The sequence below is a fragment of the Colobus angolensis genome, unplaced genomic scaffold (genome assembly GCF_000951035.1).
Source record: "Colobus angolensis palliatus isolate OR3802 unplaced genomic scaffold, Cang.pa_1.0 Scaffold514, whole genome shotgun sequence".
Taxonomy (NCBI): domain Eukaryota; kingdom Metazoa; phylum Chordata; class Mammalia; order Primates; family Cercopithecidae; genus Colobus; species Colobus angolensis.
Window position 1 is genome coordinate 1,426,736 of NW_012118644.1, and position 15,094 is coordinate 1,441,829.

The 15,094-nt window shown below is 41.8% G+C and overlaps 1 protein-coding gene across 1 annotated transcript in view; it reads right to left on the reverse strand.

The window, feature by feature from the left end:
• BRINP1 (bone morphogenetic protein/retinoic acid inducible neural-specific 1) overlaps positions 1 to 15,094 on the reverse strand; it is a 203,960-nt gene that overhangs the window by 33,391 nt on the left and 155,475 nt on the right. The window contains exons 6-7 of the mRNA XM_011960549.1: positions 8,511 to 8,747; positions 3,004 to 3,226 (exon numbers count right to left, since the gene is read on the reverse strand). Of these exons, the coding sequence (XP_011815939.1) occupies positions 3,004 to 3,226; positions 8,511 to 8,747 (460 nt within the window). The remainder of the gene's footprint in view (positions 1 to 3,003; positions 3,227 to 8,510; positions 8,748 to 15,094) is intronic.

Consider the following 15,094-nt stretch of genomic DNA (forward strand, 5'->3'; position numbering starts at 1 on the left):
GCCTGTCCAGCTATCCTCCTTCTAAAATCCTCTCGAGTCTTCCCTGAACTTAGCATATATGATGATGCTTGGTGCTCTGGAGATTTCACTCACCTTTAATAAATATGCCTGCCCAATGTCTTTGGACCTTTGGATCTTATTCTCATAATGGTGAAACGTTGCCCTCCTCAACCAGATTTGCATCGAGCTTCATTGCTCCTTGGGATGCACAGCTTCTTCACTTAAGATCTGATCAAAAGCTACCTCCTATAATATTCTGGGCTGAATTACATACCCCTCCAAACTTATATGTTAAAGTCCCAGCCCCCAGGACCTCAAACTGTGACTGTGTTTGGAGACAGGGTCTTTAAAGTGGTAATTAAGTTAACATGAGGCCATTTAGGTCAGTTCTAATCCAATATGACTGTATCCTCTTAAGAGAGGTGGCATGGTGGCTCATACCTACATTCCTAGCACTTTGGGAGGCCGAGGTCGGTGGATCACCTGAGGCCAAGAGTTTGAGGCCAGCCTGGCCCATATGGCAAAACTCCATCTCTACTAAAAATACAAAAATTAGCTGGGTGTGGGGGTGAATGGCTGTAATCCCAGCTACTCGGAAGGGGAGGCTGAGCAGGAGAATCGCTTGAACCTGGGAGGTGGAGGTTGCAGTGAGCCAAGATTGCTACACTGCACTCCAGCCTGGGTGAAAAAGTGAGACTCCATCTCAAAAAAAAAAAAAAAAAAAAAAAAAGAGAGAGAGAGAGGATATTAGGACACAGATGCACACATGGAAACACAGGGAGAAAAAGACAACCATCCACAAGCCAGAAAAAGGGGCCTCAGAAGAAACCAAGCCTGCTGACACCTTGATCTTGGACTTCTGGCCTCCAGAACTATGAGAAAATAAATTTCTATTGTTTAAGCAACTGAGTCCATGGTACTTAGTTATGGCAACTGTCATAAACTAATACATATGGGGTCTGATTGACAAAAGAACCCCTCCCCACTCCTGCTCTACAAGACATCTTCCACAGCACTGTTCCCTGTGTGCATTTCTGAATTTCCCATAGTGCTCAATGCGGGTCTCATGGCAGATGTGCGATGGATCTAAAAGGAAGCTTCTTCAGAGACTTGTTCGTGGTAGCAGCCTGAGCATCTGTTGTGCTTGACAAGAAAGCAAGTTTGTGACCTTTTCTAATCCCTGCTTCAGCAGCATTGCAACAAGAAACTAGCAAAAGAAATTCTATCTGATCCACAAAATAATATAATTATCACAAGCTAGATGCAAAGCAGTGGGCTCAAATTTGGAGGGAATGGGGAAAACAGGGATGAGCGTGAATGTCTGTACAAGGAGGAGGTTTCATAAGGCGGGAAAGAGACAGAAATATGCTGACCAAGGAAAGGATTTTAGATGAGTAGGAATCTAGAATAAGAAACCTTCTATATTGGCTAGTACAGTCCAGAAAGACTTCATGGACGGAACAGCAGCATTAGCTCTGACTCAAGAAAAACAAGAGAAGAAAGGGTGCGCCCCATCGCGGTAATTAGGTGGATGAACTGCTGTAGAAGATGGCCATTGTTGTTAAATGTTGAGTGCTAGTAGAACAGGCTGGCTAGGAGGATAAGATTTTGATTTATAGATTTATTTAGGTTAGTTCAAAAAATCATCAGGGTTTTTGCCGTTACTTAAAAGTAATGATAAAACTTAAAAAATAATGGCAAAAACCACGATGACTTTCGCATCAACCTAAAATAAGTGGCATCTTGTCTCTCTTACATCAGAATTGCTAAAGCCTGAGCACCAGTAAGTTTTGAAGTCAGATATTTCTTCGTTGTGAGAACTCTCTGTGCACGAATACCCCTAACCCCTATTATGATAATCAAAATTGTCTTGAGATATTTTCAAATGTCCCCTGGGGAAAACGTCACCCCCCCCCCCAAGTGAGAACCACTGATTTACATTGTAGCTTTGGACAAATTACTTGACCTCTCTGTTTCCATTTCCGGATTTGTACAACAGGGTAACAATCATATATATAAATATGTGACTGACACAGAGTATGCTAGGTGAATGTGAATGGACTTACTCTTTTAAGAGTGGATCTTTTTTCTTAGAACTAAATTGAAGGTAAAACCCCCAAATATGCAACAAATAAGAGCAGAGCTGCTCTGTCTGAAGCAGGGTGGAGAGAGAGCCCCAACCTACCCTTTTTGCTGTCCTGTGATGCCCTTTTAGAAACCCTGGAGGCCCCTCTACAGTAGGAACTACCAGCTGTAGATCAGAAATGCTCTGGAAGAATAGAGTCTGCAAAACCTGGATTCAAATCCTGACTCCTTCCTTGTGTGTCCCTAGGAGAGTAATAAACCCTAATTCTGTGGAGGCATGGGACCTGTCTTGTCAATCTCTGTATTCGCCACCATCTAGCAGAATACCCGGTATATCCAGGACAGGGCTGGGGCTAGGGGGGAAAGCAAGGCACTGAAGGTGACACTCTCTCAGGTGAGGACCCTGCACCCAGTGACCCTGCAAGTGAGTGTCTCCTGACATTTTGTTCTACAGGTACCTTATTTGTGTCGCTCACTCCAGGCTCTGCTCAAAGGACATCATAAATAAGGTGGTGAATGATTAATTAGTTAATCCAGTTTCTTCACCATTAAGACGGGGATACTAAAATTGGCTTTGCTCAGTAATTTTAAAATTAAAAAGAAAATATATTTTAAACAGGATAACGCCATATAGCTATCAGGGCTAGTGGTAATTCCCCTTCTCAGTCAGGTGAATCAGACAGAACACAGATGCTGAAAATTCATGGTACATTCAGGAAACAATGTGGAATCTGAAACAATGTGGAGCCAGTGGGTGAGGACCCAGAGGTGATCCAGAAAATTGTTGGTCTGGACCATGCAGGGTCCTGCTTGCCACCCCGCAAATGCACCATCTGCATTGCGTTTCACTCTGCAGCAAGATAATGTAGCTCACGCCAGGTAGGTGCCTGCAGAGGTGGAGGTGGTGGTAGCACTTACCTCTCTCTAGGCAGCTGGTGGTTGGGATTGTGGCGACAGCGTACACTGAGGCCGAAAAGCTTGCGGGCAGTGCGTTGGATCTTTTGTCTCTGTGCCTCCATGGCACTCTGCAGGAGCTTGTAGCGGTTCTGCAGGTCCCAGTCATTGCCCCAGTGCTGATGGATGCTCCCGATGGTCAGGAAGTGGTTGCTGGGGAGGCGCTTCATAAATGATTTAAACTCATCTAATGAGAGACAAAGGCCGAGAGAGAAGGGCTAAGCATGATAGCACCCATCTAAAGTTGCCTCGAATGTTTAGTCTCACTTTCCAATAAACCAGTCCTACAAACATAATTTTTTTTCCTGAGGGCCATAGAACATTGCATTAGTCTGTCCTGCCCCTACTAGAAAGGGCAAAAGCTACTGTGCTATCTTATGAAGGGAATCTGCATACTGCATTCTTGTTTAAGACAGGGCTTCCCAAACTTCTGGCATCGGAATATCAACCTTATAGTAATGTTCGCATATTATTACATTTACTTAACATGTTATTTGAATCAAGTCATTGTTTTTTACTTAAAACTCAAAAACAAGGCTGGGTGCAGTGGCTCACACCTGTAATCCAAGGACTTTGGGAGGCCGAGGCGGGTGGATAACAGGTCAGGAGTTCTAGACCAGCCTGGCCAACATGGCGAAACCGTTTCTACTAAAAATATAAAAATTAGCCAGGGGTGGTGGCAGGTGCCTGTAATCCCAGCTACTTGGGAGGCTAAGGCAGGAGAATCGCTTGAAAGTGGGAGGCAGATGTGCAGTGAGCTGAGATTGCACCACTGCACTCCAGTCTGGGCAACAGAGAGAGACTTCGTCTCAAAAAAAAAAAAAAAAAAAAAAAAATCGAAAACAAAATGTTTATCGAATTCTTCAAAGAAAATTACTATTGCATGCCTTCAGAAGATGGTAGCTGTAAAAATAAATATGATGAAGACAATGTTAATAAATTCTAGTCAGACACTGTTGCCTGCTAAATGATCAAACTTCCATGCCTGCTCTCATGTTGAAACGCAGGAAATCAGCAAGTGTCAGAGAGGTGTTAAAGGCATGCTAGCACCAAACTGAAACCTTCTCTTTGATGTAATCTGCAGGTTTGACAGAGAACTTAAATGGACCAACTTCCCCACCCGGTGATCCAGTGTTGTTGTTGGACGTTGTATATGTGCCCCATCTAGCATGATCTCACATTTCAAAAAACTCCAGCTGAAGAGATGGTGACAAACTCTTGGGTCTCGCGGGTAACGGTTTCTGCCTCAGTTTGTGATGCTGAGTTTCAGAATGTCAACTTAGTACATCCATAGAAATTATCTAGCTCAGCTTTCTTGTTCTACGAATAGGAAAACTGAAGCCCAAAATGGGAAGATGATTTTTTAAAGGTAACGTGGCTGATACATGACAGGATCCAGGCCTGTGCCCTGAGTTTTTGTTTTCCAATCTAATAATCCAATCCGCTGTAATTCTAATCCCTATCACCACCCCATCCCTGGGAAATTAAAAATATCAAGGGGTTGATCATTTTGTAGGAAAAAAGGCCAATGGTTGGATTTATATAAATATTATAAGTCTTCAGCCTAACACTTTCACTTCATGTTATAAAACCTCCAAGGACATTTTAGGTACACTATGCATTTATGCTTTCATTTTATTTTTAAAAATGCTTACATAGCTCTTGACAGGCACCAGGCACAGTGCTAATCACCTAACATACATAACCACATTTTATAGCAAACCTATGAGGCAGGTATTTTAGCGCCCCCATTTTAAAGAAACTAGGGCACAGAGAAGTTAGCAAACCTGCCCAAGGTCAAATGGCCAGTAGATAGGTGAATTAAGACTTGAGTCTCACTCCAAATCCTGTGTTCTTACTTAGTATATTATATTTTCTCTTGACATATAAAAAAGGCAATCCTGAGGCTCAGTACATTGGGAGAAAATAGTAAATAAAAGGTGATTAAAAAAAATAGAAGTCTCTGACTCCTACAAAAACCTCAGGCACTTCATTATAGACAGCCAGGCAAGAGCTGGAGTCACATCTTGAGTGCTGAACAGCTGTGGGACCCTTATTCTCTCAGCTTCCCCATATGCTAACAGGAATAATAGTATCTAATCAAATTCTGAGAATGACATAGTGGCATAGGACTGCATCTACCTAACTAGTTCCTAAGACACAAAAAACACTCAACTGATGGTAGCATGAGATTGACAGAGTGACACAAGACTCTGCACTGATTGATTGACTCAGTGAGCTGGCTGAAGACAGGAGATAGGCCCTGATGACTCTGTTCTGTTTGGGACAGCTGGACTCTTCTCCCATGGAAAACATAAAGCTTATCTTGCAGAGGGCTCTGTGGATGCCAAAGGGGAACACAGGCCTTCCAATGAACCCAAATTTGGTTCTGATAAGAAAATAGATTTTTTTTTTTATTATTATACTTTAAGTTCTAGGGTACATGTGCATAACGTGCAGGTTTGTTACATATGTATACTTGTGCCATGTTGGTGTGCTGCACCCATCAACTCGTCAGCACCCATCAATTCATCATTTATATCAGGGATAACTCCCAATGCAATCCCTCCCCCCTCCCCCCTCCCCATGATAGGCCCCAGTGTGTGATGTTCCCCTTCCCGAGTCCAAGTGATCTCATTGTTCAGTTCCCACCTATGAGTGAGAACATGCGGTGTTTGGTTTTCTGTTCTTGTGATAGTTTGCTAAGAATGATGGTTTCCAGATAGATTTAAGAGTTAAATACATTAACTTTCTTTTTTTTTTCTTTTCTTTTTCTTTTCCTTTCCCCTCCTTCCCTCCCTCCCTCCCTCCTTCCCTCCTTCCCTCCTTCCTTCCTACCTCTGTCTCCCAGGTTCAAGCGATTCTCCTGCCTCAGCCTCCCGAGTAGCTGGGATTACAGGCATGTGCTGCCATGCCCGGCTAATTTTGTATTTTTAATAGAGACAGGGTTTCACCATATTGGTCAGGCTGGTCTCGAACTCCTGACCTCCGTAATCCACCCACCTTGGTCTCCCAAAGTGCTGGGATTACAGGAGTGAACCACTGCGCCCAGCCAACTTTCTTGAATAAAAGTAGAGGTACTCAATCAATCCCCCAGCAAGGAGATGTAGACTGCCATTTGTGTAGGAAACTAGGTCCTATTTGGCCACCCACACTCCATAGCCATCAAGGAACCAATGCCTTTTACTTTGGGCTGGTCATTAATCTCTCCAAATCACCTGGGCTGAGTAGTGAAGGTTAAGGGCTAAAAATGGACCAAAGGAAAACTCATATGCACAAGACTCTGATGCACATATGGATGAATGGATTTGTCTTAAAGGGTAAAACCATTTCAAATAGAGAAGCACAGGAAATCTAGAGGGAGTGTATGCCTTTTGGGGATAAAGTGTGACATAAATCATTTTCTTGGCCTGTTCAGCTTATTCAGCAGCATCTCAGTTTTCTGTGTTTCCTCACACACCCACTTAAAGTGGTTTCTTTTCCTTGGGAATAAGGATTGTATGCTAAAGAGTCTTACTCCTTGTGCATATAGCCTAAATTCCTTCTGTGTGTGTGTGTGTGTGTTTTTTTTTAGTAATCAGTGAAATCTTTTTGAAAAAGCATTTTATCAAATGCTTCCTTTGTTTGGGGCCAAATAATCATCATAGTACATTGCCATCATGAACTTTTCGCTTTTATGGGCTCCCAGGATTTTCAGTGCACTAATGGGTGTCGTTATATGGCATCCACAGCTCCATCTGAGTTGTACAGCACTGTAAGAGCAGGATTCCTGATGCGATCTGGGCTCCCAGAGCTGCGTTAGGACTTAGAGTTCACGGAAACCAGTTATTTTCAAATGCTATTCCATAGAACTCTGCTTTTATCTGTGGTACACAGTGGCTCCTAGGTAAGATTTTGCTTGATCAAATAATTTCTTGTCTAAAGACTTGAATACATTCAAATATTAAAAACACAAACATGTCTTCTCATTTATCAGATGAGGGCATCTAAGGCCTGGAGGACAAAGTAAAATTAAGTTACCAAAGCTGCTGTGAGCACTAGATTTGGAATCAGGAATTCCATTTCCAATCCTGCCATTTACTAACTGTACAACCCTAGGGAAAACACTGGGTCTTGAAGGAGGATTATAGAAGAGGTGTTCCCTTCTCTGTTATACAGAAACATTACCATTTCCTTTAAGGTGGTTATTATAACAGATTTAAGAAATATAATGTTGTTGTAAAGACAGTAATGCTCTATGCATGAGTCCATTTATTTAACAGGTACTTGAGCACATATTATATGTTAAGTACCTGCTTGGTATCTCTTCTTGGAAGTCTCAAGGATTCTCAAGCTTATCCTATAGAAAAGTGAGCACATGGTCTTCTTTCCAAATCTTTCAGGGTATTCTAGCTCATTGAAGGATATCAACATCTATCAAGTTGTCTAACATGCCTATGTAAAGGAGGTTTATGAATATCACCTCAATATCCCTTTTCTCTTCAACTTTGTAGACAATCTAACATCAAGCTCTGCCATTTTTTCCTTCTAAATATCTTGGCATATCTGCACATATCCTGTTTTTACAACTTGTAACATCTCCTTAACCCACGTCATGGTCATCTCTCTCCTAGGCCCTTTGTGCCTCCCATTGGTCTACCTGCAATCACCTTCTCATATCTGCACCATAGTCAGATACTTCCATTTCTGCTCTTTTTTAAGGTAGCCTTCCTTAACCACATTGACCCCCAACTCTACATCATTTGTTCACAGCAGTTCCTCCCTCTTTACAGATGTATCCTTGACATTACCTAATCACTGGCATGGTTACATAATTAATGCCTGGCTTTCCAACAAAACTCAAACATCCATGAAGGCAGAGATCCTACTTTGGAGTTTATCCACTTTAGGAGCTTGGGTGACTGTCTCTCCTCCCCTGAAACTCATTTTTCTGAACTATGAAAGGCAGAAAATATCAAGTTAGCAAAAAAGTGACTTTGAGCTTTGATAGTCTGCAGATTCTTTGGAAATCTATATCTATGTATATGCACATATATATATATACACACATAGAGATGTTTATCTATTTATAGAGATGGACAGAAGCGTGTGGGTGCACACACACACATATACACACACACACAAATATCCACACACATATACGCAGCCCAAGGAATCAATACAACTACCCCTGACTCTTCCCTCTCCAGAGGCTTCCTATGCAGATTTATTCTTTCTGTCTTCTGGGTACAACAGAAACAATACATCATATGACCACAAACTGGATTATGCTATTCATTAATTTTATTCAGTGGAGATTTATTGAGTGCCTGCTCTGTGACAACTATTATACTTGCATCTGGACCCTCCAAAGTGAAAGAGTCAGGGTCACTGAACTTTCCTTTACAGCAGTCCTAATTCCAGTTAGATTAGCTCCCTTTCAGACTTGGCTCAAGGCCACTCATGCAGTGGCACTGAGTGAGACTCTCTACCTGAATTCTCCAGGTCCTTATAAGCTTCAGCCCAAGACTTGGCCATGTTGGCCAGCGTGTACTCCATGATCTGGATGTCCGTGATGGGGCAGTTGCACTGTGGAAACTCTTCAGCACATTGGCATCGACACTGGCTGTTCTGGCACAGGTATTCCCCCTCCCCATTGCACATGATATAGCTCAAGGCCGACTGGACAAACTTCTCTTGCAGATACTGAGGAAAGATTATCTGAAGACCTGTGTGAGAATAGCAAGAAGGGAAAACAGAAAGGTTAAAAAAGGTGTTTCATTAACAGTTTCCAAAGGTGATACATAGGAATCTGAAGCTGCTACATTTCTCCCTCTGCACTGGAGCCAATATATTTCTGGGCTAACCGAGATCCAGACAGGGCATTATCAGTGAGGCTTCCAGTTGCATCACTTTTACTTAAACTTCTCAGGTCATAGCTTTGGCTATCTCTGAAAGGCACACTCTATTCTGTTATGGTAGGACTGAGGCTAGAGCCACATGTGGCATATACCTTTTCCATTTGTGGAGAAAACTCCTATTGAAAATATAACATCATTGTTTATCATTCTTTATTTCCTCAATTGCTTTCCTTAAGTATTTGTAAACCCTATTTATGAAACACAAGTCTTGAGCTAGGCACTAGGCCTATAGAGATTTAAAAAAAGACACAATCTTTGCCCTTGGGGAGTTTACAATATAATCAGCAGGCATAGACATGGACACACATCATCATAACATAGCTTTATAGACCTATAGCAGAGACAACCATATGAAGCAACTGAACAGCAGAAGACTGAAAATAACATTGTTTAGATAGCAGGGAAATCTTCATAGAGGAGACAGAATTTGGGCTGGTTGAAAAGCAAGTAAGAGATCACTAGGTTAAAAGAAGAACAAGAATGACATTCTTAAAAGAGGAAAGGCATCATGTGTCTGAAAATTCCTAGTGAAGAAATGAACTTGGATGAATGGATGTGCTCATGCTGTAGAAAATAGCTATAGAGAGGGACAGAGGCCAGTGTGCAAAGGGCTTTATTATACACCAGGGAATTTGGATATTATTCTGTGGATCATAGGTGCACATTGGTAGTTTTGAAGGGTATGAGTAACAATAATTAGAGTGATATAATTTACTAGGACCACTGTAGCATAAAAACTAACACATCACTAAACACAAGCATCATTAGATAATTAATTTTCTTTTCTTTGCTCTAACAGTGAGGAAGCCATGGTCCACCAATAGGAAGTGACCAGCCCATGGCTATAGGATGAGCACTCTGGATTACATTTCATGATCTTCTCTTTATACTTGAATATTCAAAGTCTTAATACAGAGAGCCAACGATAGAGAAGGATTTACCTGGGCATGAGCACTACTCTGGTACCTATGAAAAATCACTATTGTCTGTGGTGCGCAGAGGAAAGGACAGATCTGGGCTAACTTAATTCATTAGGGCACTTTCGCTTAGGACATTTCTCTCCACCTCATTTGGAGCTGCAGTTTTAGCTTCCAATGTGAGGTAGTAGTTCTACTACTCACTGTGTAAAAGAGAACTGTATTCTTATTTGGATTATTTTTTTGTCATTTATGCTTCAGGGACTCTCCTTAATCCTACCCACCAGGGATTTGCTGAACAAGGTCAGCACTTCTTCCATTTTCTACTCACAGTTGTTTCTAGATTTTTATCTTTTTTCCATTTTCTTCAGGTTTTATATATACTTAAATAAGCCCCATCCTTTCAACCTGTCTTCACATGGCAGCTACAGGAGAATATTTTCAGAGGGACATTGTGGAAAAGAAGAAGATGATCCCTCCAGCAGGCCTTATGGCAGGAAACCACACGCTGTAGTAAAAACCCGGGCATGGCTGCACTGGCTCCTCTACTTACTACCTAAGTCATTTAAAGCAAAATATTCAGCCTGTCTGTAAGGTTCCATTTAGTATCTACATACAATGATTACTGAGAGGACTACATGAAAGGATGCCTGCAAATTATCTGGAAAAGCTCCTGGCACATAGCAAGCAACCAATAAATGTTGTCTATTCTTATTTTTGATGTGATGACGATGACAATATTGACGATGATGCCACTCCTCTGATTAAAGTGGTTAAAGGTTTAACAGAACCTTCAGGATTAATAAAGGAAAAACAGGTGTGGGTGTATAATCAAAAGGCAGTCTTCACATATTTGCAGAGCTTTGATAAGCAGCAGCATTCACAATCCTGTGCCTGTTGAACCAGCATTGGTGACAGGGCTGTTGAGAAAGGTGTATATGTCAATATGCACGGAAGGAATTCTAGCAGATTAAGCTATACAGTTAACAACGGGCTGCTGTGAGACTGAGTGAGCTCCACATTGATGAGCAATGAGTCCATATGGGTTTCAGTGACTGTTTGGGAGGGCTACTGTACAAAGGCATAACATACATACCAAAACACACATGAGGTAAAACAAATCAAGCGATAAAGTCCCTTCTGAACTGAGTCTACGGTTCTTTCAGAGTGTGCATTATTGAGTCATTTTATCTATATCACCATATTCTCTCCTAGAGCCAAATTTATTTTTAGCTGATCCCAATCCCCCATAGGCAACTGGGTGTATGGATCGGGGTTAAGTTTCTGTTGCTTAAAGGAACTCCACAGACTATATTCTCAGTTCTATTTTTCTAGCTTGCTCATCATTTTCTTTCTTCCTTCTGTAGGGGATAAAATATTCTATTCTTGGTCCCAGCTCAAAAGGAATTTGGGGAGAGCATTTATAGAAAATTGCGTCAAATCATTTTTCCATTTGGCAAGGATACAAAAGGCAGTATTACCTACCCCATTTAATGCAACTGAAAACAGATGAAGTTTGGGGTTGGGGGTTTTCTGGGAGCAGCTAAAATACAAAACTGGCTGCTCTTTAAAAATGGAAACTCAGAACATGCCGAGCTGTCTTGGAGGCAGAATCTCCTGGGCAATTTCGAAAGAGAATAATGAAGACATAGCAATTAAAAAGCACTTTTCTGCAAAATGTCATTACTGTTTAAAGTTACATAACCATTTCTACGGCAGCGGAGGTTCACACAGCAGTCACAGCCAGAGTCGTCCCCTGATGGCCTGTGTCCAACAAAGAGGCCCAGTGCTGACCTCCTACGTGGGCGCCTGAATCCTGCCTGCTTCAATGGGAGTCATAAATAATTTGGAGGGGGATTTGGCTTGTGAAACCACTGTTTGAAAGATATACAGCTGCCGGCTGGGGTAAAATATTCTGTCCCCACAGTTCCCAAAGACACAACACACATGCACACACACACACACACACACACACACACACACAGAGAGAGAGAGAGAAAAGAAAACTGAGAAAATGAGAGAGAAAAGGGCTACTGTTACTGCCAAGCATATAAATTTTGCCTCAGAAAACCTAGGCAGGCAATAGTTGAGAGTTTTATTTGAACATCAACTCACCCACACTGAACATATGGAATATTTTTCTCCCAATCTTTTTATATATTAAAAAAACTTGTTATAATTTAAAATGGAATGTTTCACTGTTCTGCAGAGTGTGTGGGCATTGTATATGTGGGAACACCCAAGATGTCTAACTTCTCTTTTCCTGATTTGTGCCCCATTCTTTTTCCTTTCAATTCACCTTCGACAGGTGCATCTCACAATATTTTTTGTAGTTTGTATACAGTCTTTGTGTGCTGAGATATCATTTCTCTTCCTGTGTGTCACGTAATGGGATATCTCTATTTCCTTGCCTCCCTCCTTCCTCTTATCTCCTAATATTCTCTTCTGTACTCAGAACACATCAGAAAAACCCTGCCCTTTTTTCAGTACCTGCAATACATACATCAATATTGTTACTCCCATAATCTTTGCACTTGCCTTTCCCTGCACCAAATATTCTCTCCTCAGGTTTCTGCTTGATCCCTTGTCCTGTAATCCAGACTCTCCCAGACTCACATTAAAAGGCATCTTCAATTTTTTTTATAGGATTAATTCCTGGCTGAAATTATCTTTTGAATTTGTTTTATTTTTAATATTTTTTCTATCATCCCCATTAGAGAGTAGGCTCTAGGGAAGAAGGGACCAAACTAAGCTCAAGCCCAGCATAGGCTCCAGGCACTCATTTGTTGATCAAAGAAACTTTTTTTTTTTGAGATAGAGTCTCACTCTGTCACCAGGCTGGAGTGCAGTGACGCAGTCTCGGCTCACTGCAACCTCCACCTCCCGGGTTCAAGCAATTCTCCTGCCTCAGCCTCCCCAGTAGGGTTTCAACATGTTGGCCAGGATGGTTTTGAGCTCTTGACCTTGTGATCCACCCAGCTCGGCCTCCCAAAGTGCTGGGATTACAGGCATGAGTCACTGCACCCTGACGGTCAAAGGAACTTTGAACTTTAAACACTTCCTTCTCCAAGATGAAAAGAAAGGTGCCTCATGAGGCTTCTGGGGTGTTAGAATTTAAAAATCAGGTGACCTGGCCAAAGTCTCACAACTAAGGTAACAGAAACAGGACTCCAATCTAGGAATTCAACTTGAGTTCTGACACACTCGAGGATGACCTGGCTTACAACCCCTGTGGTGGCTCCAGCAGTGTGACCTCTGGCAATGTTTTATACCCCCTGGAACTCAGGGATTTTTTTTTCTTTTTTTGCCTGTGAGGTTGAAATCCCAATCTCCTTGTACACTAATGAAGAGAAAAAAGGCATAAACTTAAGCCACAACCCGGCTGCCATGGACTGAATGTTTGTGCTCCCCATCCCCTGCATACACACATTCATATGCCAAAACCCTCACTTGCAATGCCATGGTATAAGGAGCTGAAAACTTTGGAAAGTCATTAGGTTTAGATGAGGTCATGTGGGTGGTGCCCTTGTGATGGGACTAGTGCCCTTATAAGAAGAGGAAGAGATGGGAGAAGAGACAGCTTGTAGCTGTCTACAAGCCAGGAAGCAGTCCGTCCCTCACCAGGCACCATATCTGCTGGTACTTGATCTTAGACTTCCCAGCATCCAGAACTGTGACAAATAATTTCCTTTTGTGTAAGCCACTCAGTTTGTGAAATTTTGTTACAGCAGTCTGAGCAGACCAAGACACTGTTATAATTAAGTGTTCAACAAATGTTAGGTTCCCCCCATTTAACCAGATATCAGATCACATTCATTACCTGGACCAAACTTGAACCCTTCTTGAAAAATCCTCCTTGAATAGCACCATTTGAGACAGTATAAAACATGCCAAGAATGCATTTTCTCATATCAGCATTAAAATAATTATTACTGGTCTTTGTTTTTAATTACTCCATCATTTTTCTTCTATGAATTTTCCTTCCTTCCTTCCTTCCTTCCTTCACTTTCTTCCATCCTTCCTTCTTCCCATTTATCTTTCCTTCCTTTCTTCCCATCTTTCTGCTTCCCTTCTTTCACACATATTCCTGAAGCCCTACTATGTGCCAGACAGCTGTGCTGTGGATACTAGGGTGAATGAGGCAGACAACTCCCTCTTGTTGTAGGTCTTACTGTTTAGTGAAAGAAAATGACAAAGAGAGAGAGAGAGAGAGAGATGTAAACCAGCTGCTTGGGTGCAATGAAACCAGTATTCTACGAGAAGTACAAGTTTTTCAGGGAACACAGGGAAAGAACAACTAACTCAGCATGGAATGGATTAGGGGTGTTAAAAGCACTCTCCACTACTCTCCTAGGGGGTAGCATTTAAGCTGAGACCTAATGGATACACAGACGCTAGGGGATGAGGGATCCACAGAAAGAGTAGTCTAGACAGCGGGAAGAACACGGAAAAGGCCACGGGCATAGAACTCCTTCCAGCTGACAATCAACTTGGCCTTCACATTTCTTTCTGACTAAGGTTCATCTTCTTTTGTTTGTTTGCTTACAAGTTCCCTAGAAAAGAAGAGAGAGTTCTTGCACACGAGGGATCAAAATTCTGAAGGGAAGGATGACACAGAGCAGAAATCTGTGAGCTCCTTAGAGGAAATAGCATTTCTTATAGTACAAGAAAGATCTTTATTCATTACAAGAAGGGATTCTGAGACTCAGGAAAAAATGGGGCTCACTGTGTTGATGAGTTTCAACCACTGGGAGTACTCAAGTAACAGAAGAACTTTCAGGGGACCCTCAAGTTGGATTTCTGGAGAGCTTCAACAACATTGATGATATTGCTAGCACAGGCACTTGGTTCAACTGACGATGCTCTGTGAGGCTGGGGAAAGAAGAATATCTGGAAAAGACATCTGGAAAAGAAGATCCAATCAACAGAAGCTGAAGGTGAACCTAAGACACCTGAAGATTACAGCCCAATCTTCATCACTGACTTTGATTCTGCTCTTCTACTGACAGGAACTCAGCCTCTTTCTCCTTCTTTTAACAAGTAGTACATTAGGAATTGTTGGAGGAAATAAAGAAGAGGTTTAATGCATGCTTCCTACCTCCTAAGGAAACAGAGAGGTTACTCAGATATTTAAAACTAAAGCAAAAAAAATTCAAGAATGGGAAAGACAGTCCTTGATTGATGATTAAAACTTTGAAAGTAGTATTGTGTCTGGCACATAGTAGGTTTTTATAAATG